This window comes from Phyllostomus discolor, chromosome 2 (genome assembly GCF_004126475.2).
Source record: "Phyllostomus discolor isolate MPI-MPIP mPhyDis1 chromosome 2, mPhyDis1.pri.v3, whole genome shotgun sequence".
Classification (NCBI taxonomy): domain Eukaryota; kingdom Metazoa; phylum Chordata; class Mammalia; order Chiroptera; family Phyllostomidae; genus Phyllostomus; species Phyllostomus discolor.
In genome coordinates this window covers 210094734-210111947 of record NC_040904.2, presented here as the reverse complement: position 1 = coordinate 210111947, position 17214 = coordinate 210094734, and the positions used below count along the sequence as shown (strand labels likewise).

The following is a 17214-nucleotide window of genomic DNA, read 5'->3' as shown; positions in this document are numbered from 1 at the left end:
TGAGTCCCAGAGAGGGGGAAGGGGGAGGGGCCCAGCCCGAGCACATGCAGGTCGGCTGCAGAGCTGGGGTGGAAGCCACATCTCCCGTCCCCCCGTGCTCGCAGGCCCAGAGGCACCCGGCGCGTGTGGGCTGAGACAGGCCCTGGCTGCCCGAGGAAGGAGAGGGTGGCCTGCTATCAGCAAAGGCGGGAGGCCGCGCCCGTTCGGGTGCCGGGCAGCTCCTCGCCCGCGGCCCTGTGCTGCCCGTCCCTTCCAGAGCCCCGTGGCTCCCGGGGCGGCTGGCTCGCTGCAGGCGGGAGTGTTCTGTTCTTTCTCTCCCGAGCCCGGGGTGGGGCCGGGCCCCGTGTGACGCCACGAGAACCGGATGGGAGAATTCGGGCTGCCGGGACACGGATCGTGGCTCGAACCGTTCTTGGCATTTGTGTGTCGCCCTTATTTTCCCTGCTTTCTAAAAATCACATTTCCTTCTCCCGACTGCCCCACCCCGTGAGGCAGGAGCGCCGCTCCATGCCCCGCCGGGGAAGGAGGACACGGGTGAGGTCGGCACGGCGGCCCGTCTCCCCCGCCCCCACGCCACACGGTAGTTACGGGACGCGGTGGGGTGGGCGCTCGCCCGCACGCCCGTGTTTCAGCTGCACCGCCTGGGGACCAGGGTTGCGGCAGGTGGGGCGCGGGGACACTGGGTGCACTAAGAGTCTCCTCGCACCACACAGACCTGGCCGTGCTCGGGGGTCCCGGGGGCGTGTCACACCTGGATGCCCTGGCCTGTCCTTGACTCCGATTTGGACGGTCCTGGCTGGGTGTGGTGTCACGCCTCTGTGTCTGGGCGGCTGGCCTTGGCGCCACCGCCCGAACCCCACAAACTTCTGCACCCCGTGTGCTGACGCTCACGGCAGCCTCACGCTGGAAGTCTCATCGACCCATTGTTCAGGGGAGGGGGCTGAGGCTCAGGCCTGAGTGACGAGGTCGCAGAACTAGCAAGTGGCAGAGCTAGGTGTCCCCGTGGCGGGGCTCCTCCCGGGGATGGGGGGGCACAGAGGGGTGGGGGGCGCGCTGCCGTGACCGCCGGGCCCCCGCTGACGCGGCCCCTCTGTCCCCAGATCTACATGCACCTGCGCTGCTACAGCTGCCCCAACGAGCAGCGCTACATCGTCCGCATCCTCTTCATCGTGCCCATCTACGCCTTCGACTCCTGGCTCAGCCTCCTCTTCTTCACCAACGACCAGTACTACGTGTACTTCGGCACCGTGCGGGACTGCTACGAGGGTGAGCTCGGGCGGGCGGGCGGGCGTCTGGGCGCCACCAGCCACTCTCTCCGAGCCCCCTCCGGGGCCCCCCTCCCCTCGGCCTGAGGGCTCCCCTCAGGGAGCCCTGAGCCTTGACGGCTTCAGGGTCTCCGTCCAGGGCCAGGTCCACAGGTGGCGACAGCACAGGTGCAGCCAGAGCCTCACCTTGTGGGCCCCCCTGTGCGCTGCGGCTCCCAAAGCCCCGTCACAGGTGCCGGGAAGCAGGGGCGCTCCAGCCTCCTCTCGGTCCTCAGTCCTGGTGTCTCAGATGGGGGCACGGGTGGGGAACAGGGGTCCAGTTTGCAGGTAGAAGTGCCAGGTGCAGACGGGCCAGGGGTTGTGCAGCCGTCTGTGGCACAGCGCCGGCCGGGCTGCGCCTCCCTTCCCCCACGTGCCTTAACTCTGAGGGCTTCGCCTGGGGGAGGGGGCGAGGGGGGCTCTGCTGTGCCACCAGGAAGGTGACTCACCCACCACCTTTTGGGGGCCCCCATGCTTTCATGGGACGCAGAAGCATCGCCTGCGCTGGGGCTGAGCTGCAGACGCAGGCCGGGCTGCACAGAGGAGAGCCAGCCCTCGCCCTGCCTCCCCCCGCCCCAGGAGCCTGTGCCACCCTAACTGTCTCTGCAGGGACAGGCGCTCGCTCTCACTGGGGCCCGGCGGTCCTGGCCTGGGGAGGGCCGGGACCTGAGACTCAGAATGAGCTGGTGTCGGTTGTGGGGAGGCTGAGGAGCAGAATCCATTCCGGGCCAAGTCGCAGGGGCAGGAGGAGTCCCGGTGTGCCCAGCTGGGTGTGGGGGCGCTGTCTGGGGGCTGGAAGAGGGGGCACTGCACCGGAGGCAGGACCGGGACGCCCAGCCTTGCGGAGCAGACAGACATTTTCCCACTGATTGTGGACACATGAAAACACGACACAGTGGGAACTGCAGGCTACAAAAGTCTCCATGTGGACCTGGATAAAGTCGGGAGGGGAGGGGCCCGAGGCCCCAGAACAGGTCATAGGCCAGGGATGCCCTGGCCAGCGCCCAGGCAGACCTGCAGGGTTGGGGGGAGGGTCCTCGGCGTCAAGACCCCCGTTTTGCTGCATGCCCCACCCTCAAGGCCCTGCGTTTCCCATCCCCTGGACCTGCACTGCCGGTGCCGAGGCCAGGCCACTCTGCCCACCCCGACGACCTGCCCCTGACCCAGCAGGGCTCTGTCCTCGGCTCGGGGCTTCAGGAGCATGGGGGTGCGTGCGCGCCCCTGAGAAGCCGGAGTTCCTGCTCCACTTTGAACCCGCGTGTTCCCGAGGACCCACGGGCACAGGGGGTGCCTTTGGGCTCTGTGGGGAGATGCAGGCTCCTGACACACTGTGCCCACAGTGCCCCTTCAGCCACCCTGGCCTCCTTTCTGGCCTGGACACCTCAGGTGTTCGCCCACTGCCTGCAAAGCTCTTCTCCGGCCTCCTCCTCCGCCTTGACCCCGGTGTCCCCTCAGAGAGGCCTTCCCCCGCCCAGCACCCTGCCCGTGTCCGCATAGCCTTACACAGTGTGCAGCCCCGTGTGTGCCTGCTCTGTTCTCGCCTTCCTGAGTGGGCTGTCAGCTCTGTGAGCTGGGCACGTGGTAGGTGCTCACTTGTTTTTTGAATGAATGAGGGACTTTCTGGAACACCTGCTAGGTGCCTTGTGTTTATCCACACAGGGCCTCGTTACACCTCCTGGCTGGCGTCCCTGCCCAGCTCTGCCAGGTGTGAGGGCTCAGGCTGGGTGGGGCTCCAGGGCCTGCTGTTCCTGGAAGCTGCCGAGTCCCCAGGGAAACCGCTGGGTACCTGGGGAGCCACAACGGCTGGGGTTGGAGCAGGTGGGGCCAAGAATCCTTTTCCGCCCAGCTGCCAGCCTCACGCGAGTGCCCAGGAGTAGACCGTCTGCAGGTTCCTTCAGCTGTCCCCTGCCGAGGGGGCCTCTCCTGTGTGGTCAGGGGGCAGGCCCTGAAGATGGGTGCAGGGCAGAAGGGGGCACAGCCAGGGAGCTTCCGCGTCACCCTCACTCCGTGCCCCAGAGGTGGTGGCAGATGGGGTGGCCCCCCCCGGCCCCCACTCCGGAGGCTTCTTTGTTCAGGCCCTGCCTGTGCAGACCTTCCTCCCAGCCGGGTAAACACGCAAAGGTCTTCCCGGGAAGTCTGCATCGCCTAGCAACACCGGTGTCGCCAGGGCCCCTCCCAGGGAGTTTGCAAACAGGGCAGCAGCTGCCCTGCAGTCCCGGCTGCCCAAGTTCCCCAGCGTGTGGTGCCTGGGTTCGTGGGCTTGGCCCCCACCTTGCCCTGCTCTGCAGCTCTGCTCTGTGCCTACGAGTGCTGCAGCTGCCCACGGGGACTGCCCCTGCGGGCTAGGTGATGGGGTGCCCCTTAAAGTTCAGAAAGAGCCCCCAGTGGTCCCGCCCTTCCTCCCAGTCTCCAGAGACCCAAGAAGGCAGCAGGGGACAGGCTGGGCCACAGAACTCCTCCCTTAGGCTCCCTGCTGGCCGTCAGGCAGGCGCTTGCTTTGCTTTTCTCTCTTTGCTGTTTAGACTCTGTTTACTTACTGTTTGGAGAGGGGGGAAGGGAGGGAGAAAGAGACGGAGAGAACGTCCCTGTGAGAGAGAAACATCTGTCAGTTGTCTCTCACACGCGCCCCAGCCAGGGATCGAACCCGCAACCCGAGCATGCGCCCTGACTGGGAATTGAACTGGTGACCTTTCCTTCGAGGGTGACACTCATCCTACTGAGCCACGCCAGTCAGGGTGCTCTCCTTTTTAACAAAATTAAATTAACATTTTATTTTTATCGTCGTCATCATCATTATTTTAAAGATTTTATTCATTTTTAGAAAGAGGGGAAGAGAAGGAGAGAAATATCAATGCGTAGTTGTCCCTTGTGCGTCCCTTACTGGGGACCCGGCCCACAACCCAGGCATGTGCCCTGACTGGGAATCGAACTGGTGATCTTTGGTTCGCAGACCTGCGCTCAGTCCACTGAGCCACAGCAGCCGGGGCCACATTCTACTTCTGCTGAGGTCGTAAGTGCATGTGGTGGAAACAGGCTGCCCCAGCTCCTCCCCACTCCCAAGTCCACTGCCTTTTAACTCTTCCAACTCTCCTGCCCCTGGAATAACCTGAAAATGTGCTCGTACCGTTGTTTCTCAGTCGTTCGGTTTTGTGTCGCGTTCAGCGGTGACTTCTGCTCTGGGAGGTTTCTGGTTTAGGTGCCTGCCTGCAACCACGCACCTCCCGCCACCCTCCCCCCCGCCCCACAGCTGTGTTCCTTCAGCTCCTCAGTGCAGCTGCACAGTTTTCTCCAAGTCTGCACTTTGTGTTCGTGTTACTACACGTCTGTGAACATTGTTCAAAGCTGGACTTTTTGCTGTCTTGAGGTGACATTTCGTTGTACAGCTTCGCTTTTCCTCTGCTTACTACTGGTCTTGCTGTTTGGTTTACTCTTGTTTTCTGTGTATCCATCGGTCATTTGCTCCCAAAAGCTTCACAGAGTACAGAGCAAGCCCCCCCACTTAAGGTGTGGTGCGTCAGTTACTCTGTGAGCCCCGGTGCCCCTCGGTGGAGTTCCTCCGGGGGCCCTGCCCTTCTCCTCTGGTCTGGGGGTCCAGCCCCTGCTGCTCAGCTGTTGCCCCGGGTCGTTCTCCCACTGTCATCCTGGGAACCCTGGCCACCTCTCCCAGGCTGAGCCGCCTGCTCCCTGGATGCCCTTTTCTCCTTGCGTGTGACCTGTCGGTTAGCGTACACCCCTCCTAGGAGCTGCCTGAGAAGAGAGGAACGTGGGAGTTCCGGTTTCTGAAACCTGGAAGTTGTCTGCAAATACGTGTTACGTCATTGTTCTCTTTCACCAGTTCTGAGTTGGACGTCACTCCGCCTCTGAATTTTGAAGTTTTGTCTTTTAGCTCCCAGTGCTGTTTCTGGAAAATCTGCTGGATTCTGATTCTTCTTTTTAAAAATTGATTTGAGAGCGAGAGAGAGCAGTTTGTTTTTCCACTTGTTTATGCACTCACTGGTTGGTGCTTTTTTTTTAAAGATGTTATTTATTTTAGAGATGGGAAGGGAGGGAGAAACAGAGGGAGAGAAACATCGATGAGTGATAGTTACACTGGCTGGCTGCTTCTTGCCCCCAGCTGGGCGCCTTGCCCGCACCCAGGCCCGCTCCCACGAAGGAGTGGAACTGGGGACCCCTGGGTTCTCAGGCTGGCGCTCAGTCCGCTGCGCCACACCGGCCAGGGCTCACTGGCCGGTTCTTGCATGTGCCCCAACCAGAGGTCCAACCCGCAGCCTTGACGTACCTGGACCAACTCAGCTCCATCCAGGACTAGATTCTGATCCCCCCCCCCTTTTTTTTTACTTAGAAGTTTAAAAACAATTTAATCTTTATTGTATCTTTTTGGATTCTGACTCTTGGTTTCTCTGTGTGACCCGCTTTCCCCCCTGCTGTCAGGGTCGTGATTCCCAGCGTTCTGGAGGCTCAGGGAAGGCAGGGCGTGCACTGTGCGGGCGCCCGGTGGGCCCTCCCCGTGGGAACTCCTGTCGTGAGTTCCGACTGTTGGCGGATGTCCCTTCGCTGACTTTGTCCCCTCTGGTTTATCCGGCCTTCGAAGCTTATTGAAGCTTATTCCGGGTGGCAGGGCGTGGCACTTCCCGGATCGACCTGCAAATTTTCTTTACGATTTTTCTGCTCTTTTGCTCTGTTTTTCAGAAGCTTAAAAAAAAAAAAAACTTACCTTTGAGCTTTTCCACACGAGGTTTTGTCGTCTTTATCATGTTGTAAAACGTCGGGCGCTCTTTCCTGTTCTTTTATTTTTTGTGGTCTCTCGTGCTTGGTATTGGAGAGAGTCTCTTCCCTTCTCTGGGAGGGGAAGTTTTCTTCCATTTCCTGCATTATCTCGGCCCCCGACTTCCATGTCTGCTTGCTCGATCTTGCATTTTCATGTTGGAGACTGCTCCACAGGCTGGTACCCTTGGCTGTTCTTCGTGTCTGAGAACAGGGCTCCCAGCGGGGGGGGACAGCCCCCCTGGGGACAGGCCAGGGCAGGAGGAGGCTCTCCTGATGCTGTGACACGGTGGTGGGAATGGGCATGGGCATGGAAGGAAGGCTCTCTGACCCCGGGCCTGTCCCCCAAGGGCAGCGTTCCCGTCTCCTGCCGGGGTGGTCGGATCTGGGCAGGCTGAGTTAAGGGTGCAGGCAGGGAGCCTGGGTGTCTCGCCATCCACATGCAGACCTTATCTCTCTTTTCCATGGGTCTCCTCGTCTCTGCCCTCAGCCATGCAAAGTCCTCTGAGGCCTGGAGCATGAAAGCCCGAGGCTCCGCGTGGGAATGTGCAGCCTAGTTTTCCGGCCACTCGCTCACCCGCTCACCCATGGCCATCGGGACTGCCTGGGGTACCCCGTTCTAGGGGTCCCAGGGTTCTCATTGGCTGCCCACCCCCCCATCAGTGACCACGCTGCATCTTCCAGTGCTTCTGTCAGTGTTGCTGGTCGGCTGTCTCTGGCTCCATCCCCTTGTCCTGGGAGCTTGTACTTTTCCACCCGTTCGTTCTCACTTCAGTGGCATTCGTGGGGGGGGGGCGGGGGGAGTGTAGAGATAAGCAGCTTGAATCGATGGTAATACTGCCGTTTTCCACGGACAAGGCCAGTGTCTGAGAAGGAGACGGCTTGCCCAGGGTCCCGCCGCCGCGTCTGGTGAGGGCCGTGATGCGCACAGCGGCGCCAGGCAGGAGGCGGAGGGGCGGAAACCAACCGCCTCACCTGCCTTTAGTGTGTGACTGCGGTGGGGGTGGGGGTGGCCCCTGACGGTCACTCTGGGACAGCCCCAGAGGCGGGGGCGCAGAGTTCCGAGGAGGGAGATGCACTCACCGTTCACGTTGCTTTATGCGGCCACTGTGTCCTCGGTAGCGTTTGTGGCCCGTCACAGCCTCACCACACGGTTGTTGTTACTGTTCGTAAATCCCCACCTCCCAGTTACCTGGCGGAGTGTATATTATCACGCCTGTTCTGCAACTGAAAAAACTTTGAGTAGGTTCAGAAACTTGCCCAAGATCCCCCAGATGCCTGCCTGGGGCCAGACTCACCCCGGGTGTCCGAGTCCTGGACGTGCTCCGTGCCCGGCGTGGTGACGGAGCACAGGCCGAGTTTCTCCCCCGGCAACGCAGGGGCTCTCGTCAGGGGAGGAGATTTTACCGGCGTGGAAGAATCCATTCAAGAGTGATGCTTCATTCACCCAGATTCGGATTTTGGACAAACTTAGCGTCCTGACATGTGGCCCGAAACGAAACCTCTTCCTGGGTGGAGAGAGCACAGCTGGAGGGGACCCAGCCGTGGGCCCACAGCACAGAGCCATGCAAGGCCCCGGGGCCAGCATGCCGGCAGGAAGATTCTTGTCCTAGGCCGAGCTCGGACAGGCCGGGGTCACAAGGTCTCCGTTGATCTGACTGAAGAAAACAGCCAGGAGAAACCAGTAGACGCCCTTGAGAGGTCAGAAACAACATTCCAGGTGGCGAGTAGCAGAATCGGCGGACAGGGAAGCCACGAGGCAGGAAGGCAGAACAGCCTCCGGAGCAGCCCGGGGTCGGGGGTCGTCTGCGTCCCAGCCACCTTGGCTGCAGCTCAGTGCACCCGTGTCCGTGACGATCGTCCACCACGGAACAAGAGGAAGGAGTGTTCCGAGGCCCCTGTTCACTGAGCAGAGGAGATTTCTATCCAAAGTGCTCAAAACGGAGTTTTCTGGGCTCATCCACGAGTTAGCTGGAATGTGGAATGCCCCACGTCTTCCCAAATAACAACCAGAGTGCTTCTGTGTCGCAGACACAGCTGGGCCTTGTGGTCAGGTTAGGTGCTGGAGGTGTGTGCCGGGGGCGAGCTCGGGGCGGCCAGGTGTGCCCAGGGCCACCGAGGTTCCAAACGCAGTGCATGGCACCAAGCAGGGGGCCAATGAGCATCTACTGGACAGACGGGGGTGCCTGACTCGCCTGTAGCGGGGAAACTCGTGAGGACTCCTGACCTGGGGGTCTGCCGGCAGGCACTGCCGGGGATCCTCTCTTTGAAGCCTCGGGGGCCCCTTAAGGCTCTGCTGTTGCAGTTGTCCATTGGCGGGCGGGGTGCTGGGTGGAGAGCAGTCTCCGGGACTACAACTTCCTGTCTGGGCTGCTGCAGGTTGCAGAGGCTGCCAGCGAGGAAAGAGACCCCGGGTTCTCGGGGTTGGAAGGGATCTGTAAATTGTCAGCTGCTCAGAACCCCTTTAACGTGTCTCTGTCAGGAGGCTACCCAGCCTCCTGTTGCACGCTTCCGCTGGCAGAGAGCTCACTGCCTTCCCTCTCTGAAGGCGGCCTGTTAGACACTGTTTCTTACACTAAGCAGAAGTGCCAGGATCCACCCCTGGGACCAAGTGAGTCCTTCCACACAAGGTCATTGGCACTTACTTGGAGAGAGTGATTCCCTGCAGGCCTCAAGGATCCAGTGCAGTCCCCATTCCACCTCCCTCCGGCCTTTCATTCATTCCATCCGCGTCTGTTGTGTGTGAGTGCCGGGGCCTCTGGCGGTGGTTGGGGGTGGGCCTCAGTTTCTGCCCGTGAGGAGCCTGCAGTCTCGGGAGAGCAGCCGGTGACAGCACCCTGTGGACCGCTGGCTGTGAGCTCGGGCTTGTCTAAGGCGCCCCCTCGCCCCCAGGCCATCCCCGCAGCTTCTCCACGAGGAAGGAGCTCCTGTGATCCTCGGCCTCTAGACGAGGACACCGTGGCACAGAGCACTGAAGAGACTTGCTCGAGGCCACACGGCTCCTGAGTGGCAGAACCAAGATCCCCCTACCCAGGCAGCTTGGCCCCGGGCTCATGGCTTTCCTGCTGCTGCACGCTGAGCCTTGTCCCGGGACGGTCCAGTCGATGAGCAGAGAGATCGCCGTGTGGGAAGTGAGCGTGGCAACAGGGCAGAGAAGGCCACCAAGAAGGAGGCGGCATCGCCGCTTAGCCTGCCTCTGGGAGTTAGCAGAGGGACCAGAATGTGTGACCTTGGGGACACGTGAGAGATCATGGAATGTCCCTGAAACTCCAGAAGTGGTTCTGTGTCTGTTCCGCCTACTGTGGCTGTGTAAGGGGTGACCCCACGCAGACCGGCGTGGAACAGACGTTCGCTTACTTGTTCATGGATGGTGCAGGTCAGGGCACGGACAGGGCCTGGTGGGCACAGTTCGGCCCTGCCCTGTGGTGTCCGGGTCTCCGCGGGAGAGGACATAGGCTCGAGAGAAATTGTCTGAGGTCTGATTCACTCGCGTGCGTGTCTGGCAGTTGGAAGTGGGTTTCTTGGGGGCCTCACCCCCTCTGCCACTAGCGTCTCGAGTGGGCTCCTCACCTGGGGACGGGGCCCAAGGGCTGGCGTCTCAGGAGCAGGAACCCGAGGAAAGCCCACGTGTCCCTCAGCGGATGAGTGGATAGAACGGCTGTGGGACCTTCACACAGTGGGATTCTTCTTGGCCATAAAAAAGAAGAAAATTTTCCCGTTTTGACAACATGGATGGACCTGGAGAACATTATGCTGAATGAAATAAGCCCGTCGGAGAAAGACAAGTCCCGTATGATCTCCCTCTTATGTGGAATCTAACGAGCAAACTAAACTGACAAGCAAAACAGACACACTCATAGCTGGAGAGCAGATGACAGCCGTTGGGGGTGGGGAGGGTTAGGGGTGGGGGGACTGTGGGGGGCAGGGGGTCTAAGGGGACTAAATGGTGATGGAAAAATACAATAAAGATTGAATTAAAAAAAAAAAGGAACCGGAGGAAAGAGGTCTTTGCTAACCCCAGCGTCAGATGTCACCCAGTGTCACTTCTGCTGTCGTCACCCCGGTCCCGCCACATGCGAGGGCGGGAACACGACCCCCGCTGTCCAAGGAGGCGCGCCAGTGTGGGGGATGGGGCCGTCTCTGGAAAATGCCGCAGACCACAGTGTGACTGGGCCCAGCCTGCAACGGACTCGTCTGCTCTGCTCGGCCACGGGTGGTTTTGGCCGGGGGTCGTCAGCAGGCTGACGTCAGGCTTGGCCTGGTGCCCGCTCCCCACGCCCCACAGGGCTTGTCGGTGGTGAGCGACCTGGGGCTCCGTGGGGGGGCCTGCGGTGACCAGGCCTCCAGGCTGCTTCTGCGCCAGGCAGGCAGTGCGCCCCGTCCTCAGCCCCATCCAGGGGCGCTGGCCCCTCAGGCAGGTGACAGGGCGGGCTGGGGCAGCCCACACTCGGGGAGCGCTGCCGAGGGCCCACTGCTGTCCCCAGCACCTTGAAGGCTCACTTCAGCCTCATGGCCCCTGTGAAGGCAGGTGCTCCTTCTGTCCCCATTTACAGACCCTCCTGCGCCCTTCCTTCGCGGTGTCGTCTGCCACACTCCTCTTACTCCTTCCCTCCACTGGCTCTCCTTCCTCGCCCCTGAGCACACACACAACCCCCTCTACTTCAGCACCCTGCAGGCCATCGCCGGCGCTCTGCTGACCCAGCAGAAACCCTCTGGCCAGGAGACGTTACAGCGTGCTGCTATATTTATAACATAGCACTTACGACACACTTCTCTGCTGGCGGTCGCCGTTGCAAATTTTGTGTCTTGGTGGGGATGTCCAGCTGCCGTCCTGATTCAGAAAGAGCTGACCCAGCTTCTTGAGACGTTTGTGTGCCGTTCCCAGATGCTCTGTGCAGGCGAAGGTGGCTGTTGGGTGGGTTGAGGCGTTGCTGTGTTGTGTGCTTGTTTAGACGTCTCCTGAGATCCCCCTGGAGAATGTTTTGTTGTTGTTCTGTTGTGAAACTGTGATGTGTTACACAAACGGGAAAGTACATAAGGTGAATAAATGACAAGGCAGATACCTAGCTGAACCCCAGAGCTGGCCCGCCGCAGCTCCCCTGGGTCCCTACTGTGCCCGGCCCACGCCCCACTCCGGTCCGAGGTCCTGAGTCTGTGGCCGCCCCTCCCTCACTTTGCTTCGCAGAGTGAGCCGTAGTGCGCGTGCGCGTGCGCCTGGTTTTCATCCCAGACGGCGTCTTCGCTGTGTGGGGTCTCTGTCCCCAGGGGCTCCCCGTTGCTGCCTGTGACGAGTTCTTTCACTTTCATTGCTGTTCAGAATCCCGCCATCTGCTTGCCCACCCCGTTGATGTGACTGGTTCACTGTGGACTCTCTCTTCACAGCCCTGGTCATCTACAATTTCCTGAGCCTGTGTTACGAATACCTCGGCGGGGAGAGCTCCATCATGTCAGAGATCAGAGGGAAGCCCATTGAGTGAGTACGAAGCCCTCCCCCGGAGCCCCCGACACCACCCCGCTTCCTGGGCCTGACATTCTCCGAGCTGTTCTGGCGGCAGCTGGGTGCACAGACCCTCTCTGCCTGTGGCCTTGACCTGTTGTGCCTCTCTCCAACTTCCTGCGCAAGGCCACTCCCTGGGACTTTGGGAGGGCCTCCCTGGCTCTGTCTCCCCCTCTCTCTTCCTTTCTTCTCCTGTTTCTTCCTCCCTCCTGCACTGTTCACACTCAGTGCCTGTGAAGTTGGTGTGTTACCCCAAGGCCCGTCCGCCCTGCTCCCTCACGTCTCACCGCAGCTGCACGCGCTCCCCAGTGTCTCCCTGCACTTGGCCTTGGGCTCGAGGGCTGCCTGGGCCCTGCGCCCCATCCCCACCCCACCCTGCTCTGCCGTGGCTTGTCTGGCTGTGAGGGAGGGCGCCCCCAGCCCCACCTTCCCCCGCTCCTGGCTCCCTGCGCACCGTCCCCTCTCTGCTCGTCTCTTCCAGGTCCAGCTGTGTGTACGGCACGTGCTGCCTCTGGGGAAAGACTTACTCCATCGGATTCCTGCGGTTCTGCAAGCAGGTCTGTGTCCCCGGCAGCTGCCTGGGTCAGGAGTTGCGGGCCAGGGACCAGGAGCCTGGGGCTGTGCCCGGAGTGGCACCTGTGGGCTGTGCTGTCCCAGGTTGGCAGAGTGGCAGAGGCAGGCGTAGGGCCTGAGGACCCTGCTGCAGGCCGCCCTGGGCGCCGCCTGTGGAATCCCTATGTCCTGTGAGGCCCCCCAGTGGTTGGGCGCCCCTGCCCAAGGTGTGCTCAGAGGGGCAGTGACAGGCATCCTGGGTAAGAAGTGGTCCCAGACTCTCGCTCCGCTTGCCCAAGTCTCAGTGTGTGTGTGAGTCGGAGGAAGTGCGTGGGGATTCTGGAATCTCGGTTAGAAATGTCTCACAGTGGGGGCTGGGGAGAAGGAGGGTTTCTGCGTTAAGGGCAGATGCCCAGGCACGCCCGGGCAGGCTCTGGTCTTGGCCCCGTTTCCCAGTTGGCAGCCCAGCAGCTTCTGGCGTTCTCTGCTGCGTCCCCCGTGGTCTGGCGCAGCCCGGGCGACGGCAGTGTGGCCTCGCGGCCACGGGCACGGGCCTGGGTGTCTGACTGTTGGAGTGTGCGTTCCAGCTTCTCCTCTGACTGACCTCTGAGCCTTAGTTCCTTCTGTAAAATGGGTGTGATGATCCTTATCTCAAGGGATGGTTTAAGGAACAGGCCCGGGGGTGGATACAGAGCGTGCGAGCAGTGCTGGCACAGCGCCCACCGCCTCCTGTTTGGGGAAGGAGAGTCACGTGTCATGCCCAGCTGACCTGACCTCGACTCAGTCTCCTCTGGGGCTCCCCGGGCCCTGCCAGCCCCTCAGGCATCTCCGAGAGGAGTCAGGAGGGGAAATGGTGAAACCCATGGCCAGTCCTTGTGACCCACTGGAGGGCCAGCTTTTCCCCTCACTCCGGGTAGGGCCACTGCCCGGGGTGCAGCCACACCCGCAGGGCGCCTGCCTGGGCTTCCCAGGCCTCCAGTCTGCTTCCAGGCCTTCCTTCCTGAGGGCGTTTGCCAACGCGGGCTCTGCCCACTGGACCTGCCGGGGAAGAGTTAAAACCACCCCGGGCCCAGGGTGGGGCCTTTCCAGCCATTGTTTACTGAAGGCTGTGGCCGCCCAGGGCCCCCGTGACTCACGCTGCCTTCTTTGGTGGCGGTTACCTCGTGTGCAGAGCGTGATCCCGCCAGCACTTGCTTCGGTGGCCCCGTTACCAGTCACCCCCAGCCCTGCGGGCTCAGGTGTCCCCCTGTTGTTCCTGGAGGCGGCACAGGGAGGTGGGGGCAGGGAAGAGGGCGCAGGAAGCCTCTGCGCCCCTCCGCTGTGGCCAGGAGAGCAGTGGCCGCAGCTTTGTCCCAGGGCACAGAACTGGGGCCTTTGCCCGGGATCTGAGCCTCCCGTCGCTCTGCCACTTCAGCTTTGCTATTGCTCAGTGCCCTCCTCTGTCACCGGGTGACGACAGTAGTTACGTCACGGGGCTGTGGTCAGCATGACGTGAGCCGACCCCGGACGGCACTGGCCTGTGGCCGGGCTCCCAGGGCCGGCTCGAGCACGCAGTGCGGCAGGCTGCTGCTCGCTCTTCCCCTGCAGGCGCTGGCCCCGCCTCCCACAGTGGGGTGGTGGGGCCAGGGGAGACCCGTGGGGTGTGCTGACAGCGGTGCCACACCTCTGGCCCCATCACACGCCTCTCCTGGAGGCGGCACCATGGCTCACACCGCTGGGGCTCCCCGGCACGCCTCGCTCCAGCTCCCAGAACCCTGGGGTCAGCTGGCCGTGCTGTCTGCCCGGGTCCTTGCCTCGTTCGGAGCCACACTAGTGCACCCCCTTTTCACTGCTCCCACCTCCACAGAAGGGGCCCTGTCGCTTGGACTTGCGTGGTTTCAGGAGAAAGGTGATTCTGGTGATGTGAGGGGCGCCGTGGGTCCCCGGTGTCCTGGGCCTCTGCGGGGAGCAGTGGAGGCTGCGGGAGGACCTCTCCCGGGGGCCGAGCAGGCCGGCCGAGGCCTCCGAGTGCGCAGAGGTGGGGGATCTCAGGGCACTGCTGTCTCCCGCTCCAGTCCCCGCACAGCGACCCTGTCGTGGGGGGCCTGGTCATGTCCGTCTGCCAGAGGCTAAGTGGCCGCTCACTCAGCCTTCTGTAGCTGGCAGCGGGCGAGGCCTGGAGTCAGACTCAGGTGCCTGAACTCGAGACCTTTGCTGTGGGCTGCTTCCCGTCTCGTGCTCCCATACGGCACCTCCGCCCTCAGCAGGACCCCAGCTTGATAGAGACCCTGGACCCAGACCCAGAGCTGTGGGCAGGCGGCCAGGCTGGGGTGGACCACGAGGACCAGGGGCCTCCTCACCTGTCCCCGCCGCCCGTGTGGCCAGTCCCCGAGCAGGGCCCCGTCTCCCCCGGCCACCTCAGCGCTGCTGGCCGTCACCAGCACGGAAGCTGGCCGTGTCCATTCTCAGCCTGTGAGCCTCCGTGGGAGCTGCTCCTCCTCCCTGTCCCCTTGTCGGTGTCTCATTCCTCCCGCCCCTTCCCTGGTGGCATCTCCTGCCTCCCGCTCCTCCATCCCTCCTTCCACCACTCAACCTTCGTGTCCTTGCCTCCTGGGGCAGCTGAGTCCCACTGTCACTCTCTCACGGATTCTGCTTGCCCCTCCCGATGGCTGTCCCCTCGGGAGAGGACCCTGGGCCTCCCTCACCCCCTGGCTTGCAGCGCAGGCCTCCTTGCCAGAGGAGGTGTCTGTCATGTGGTCTGTCCACACCGTGACTCTCGGCCCCCACCCCTCCCCGCCCCGCAGGCCACCCTGCAGTTCTGCGTGGTGAAGCCGCTCATGGCCGTGAGCACCGTGGTCCTGCAGGCCTTCGGCAAGTACCGGGACGGCGACTTTGAGTAAGCAGCGGGCCCCAGGGGAGAGTGGGGAGGGTGCTAGGGTCAGGGTAGGCGGCTCCGTCCGGAGGCTGCCGCCCCGGCTGGGGGAGTGAATGGGGGCTGCAGGCCGGCTGCACACGCACCTGCGGGGCCTTCCCGTGGGCGGGGCCAAGGTGGCCCCAGCCCTGTCACGCCTCCCAGCGTCCCTGAGCCTCGAGGCCCAAGCCACCTGGTGGCGGCACTAGGCCCGATCTCTAGCACAGGAGTGATCGGTTCCTTGGTGTCCGTCACTTGCACGCACAGGCCGCAGCCTGGGACCCTGGGGGCAGGCTCAGAAGGGACAGCGGCCACTAGTTTTCCACTCAGGGAACAAGAGGGTCAGAGCCCAGGAGGCCGCTCTGGAGTCCCCGGGCAGCAAGCCTCTCCTGTGTAAACGGTCCACAAACGCTTAGGGGGGTTGCCACGCAAACCGTACGCAGCAGCCCACCGGGGCAGGCGAGCACACCGAGGCCCGGCGGGGCGTGACTGGGCTCAGGTGGAGAGAGCAAGCCGAGCCCTCAGGCACGCTGACACCTGTCATCTGACCGCCAGGCCGAGCGTCCCGCCCCTGGCCACACTGGCTGCCACGCCAGCATCCTCGCCCAGGAGGGGGGCACCGGAAGCTGCAGGCAGGCGGCTCAGACGCGCCCCTGAGGGAAGCAGAGGTGGTGGGCCCGCCCCAGACTGTGGGCACACCCCCTGTGCCCCTGTCACGGCGTGCCTGCTGTGGTCACCTACCTCTCTGTGGCCCCGGGAGCACTGCTGAGAGCCATACGAGTTGGCATCGGAGTGGGACACGGGATGGGGGAAGCCCCTGGCCCCGCAGAAGGGTCTGTCCGAGCCAGGATGCTCCCCCGTTCCCGCAGCGTCGCCAGCGGCTACCTGTACGTGACCATCATCTACAACGTCTCCGTCAGCCTGGCCCTCTACGCCCTCTTCCTCTTCTACTTCGCCACGCGGGAGCTGCTCAGCCCCTACAGCCCCGTCCTCAAGTTCTTCATGGTCAAGTCCGTCATCTTCCTCTCTTTCTGGCAAGGTGAGCCCCTCCCCAGCCCCCGTGGGGCTGCATGTGGCACACTGTCGCCTGAACCTTGTCCCTTTCCTCCTGCTTGCCATGCCCGGTGCTTCTGGGGCCCAGGCCCTGGGGCTGTCCTTGGCTGGTCCCCCCCTGGAGCTCCGTCCACCAGGCACCCAGGGAATGAGGAGTCTGAGCCCTCAGGGGCCTTGATGGGAGCTTCGGTGGGGCTGCTTCACGGAAGAGGGCACCAAGAGGAACCCGCTAGTCGGTGCCATCTCAGTGTTGGTGGCCGGAAAGGAGCTGGGTGCATGGGGTCGCTCCATGGCCTTGGCATTGTCGTCAGCCCCCCCTGCAGGAACAGCTGTGGGCCCTGCCCTTCTCCCACCCACCCTGGCGTTTGGCTGGGGTGCGGGGAGCTGCACGGAGGGTGGGAGACTGGGCCGGGGGTCCGGCCTGGGCCAGACAGCCGACCCCCCCACCCCTCCCAGGCATGCTCCTGGCCATCCTGGAGAAGTGCGGGGCCATCCCCAAGATCCAATCAGCCCGCGTGTCCGTGGGCGAGGGCACCGTGGCCGCCGGCTACCAGGACTTCATCATCTGCGTGGAGATGTTCTTCGCGGCCCTGGCCCTGCGCCACGCCTTCACCTACAAGGTCTATGCCGACAAGAGGCTGGACGCGCAAGGTAGGAGCCCCGGTCCCGGCCGTGACCCCCAGCGGGAGGGGCGTGCCCAGCCCTGCCCAGGGCCCTGCCTGCCCCAGTGACCTGCAGCCACGGGGGGCTCAGGAACTCCCGGGCTGCATGTAGGTGTGGCCTGGAGGCCAGGCCCCCCTTTGGCGGCAGGTCTGGAGTTTGGAGACCCCCTGGGAAGGTCAGGGCAGAGACAGTGGAGTGGATGCGTTCCTAAGGGTTCCTGGGGTTGAACTCAGTTATCCGCTTTATCCTGTAATTCTCTCTCGGAGGTTCTTTTTTTTCCTCTAACCTGATGACTTCTCAGAAACAGACTCAGATGATAATAGCTTTGAACAGCTTTTTTCATCTTTATGTATGTTTTCCTCTTACACCTGTTGCTCTTCGTCTTTGTTAGCGCAGAGGTTGGAAACTGTGATTGTGCATTAGAGCGCCCTGGAGAGCCTCAAAAGCCCGTGTCTGGCCCCACCGTGGAGATTCTGCAGTGACTGGGCTGG

General features: G+C 62.5%; 1 protein-coding gene across 2 annotated transcripts in view; it reads left to right on the top strand.

Annotated features, from left to right (window-relative positions):
* Positions 1-17214, top strand: part of TMEM184B (transmembrane protein 184B) — a 44952-nt gene that overhangs the window by 23114 nt on the left and 4624 nt on the right. For both annotated transcript variants that reach the window (XM_028532056.2, XM_036019624.1), the window contains exons 3-8: positions 1101-1266; positions 11451-11541; positions 12047-12122; positions 14901-14992; positions 15877-16046; positions 16517-16711. In XM_028532056.2, coding sequence (XP_028387857.1) covers positions 1101-1266; positions 11451-11541; positions 12047-12122; positions 14901-14992; positions 15877-16046; positions 16517-16711 — 790 coding nt within the window. The remainder of the gene's footprint in view (positions 1-1100; positions 1267-11450; positions 11542-12046; positions 12123-14900; positions 14993-15876; positions 16047-16516; positions 16712-17214) is intronic.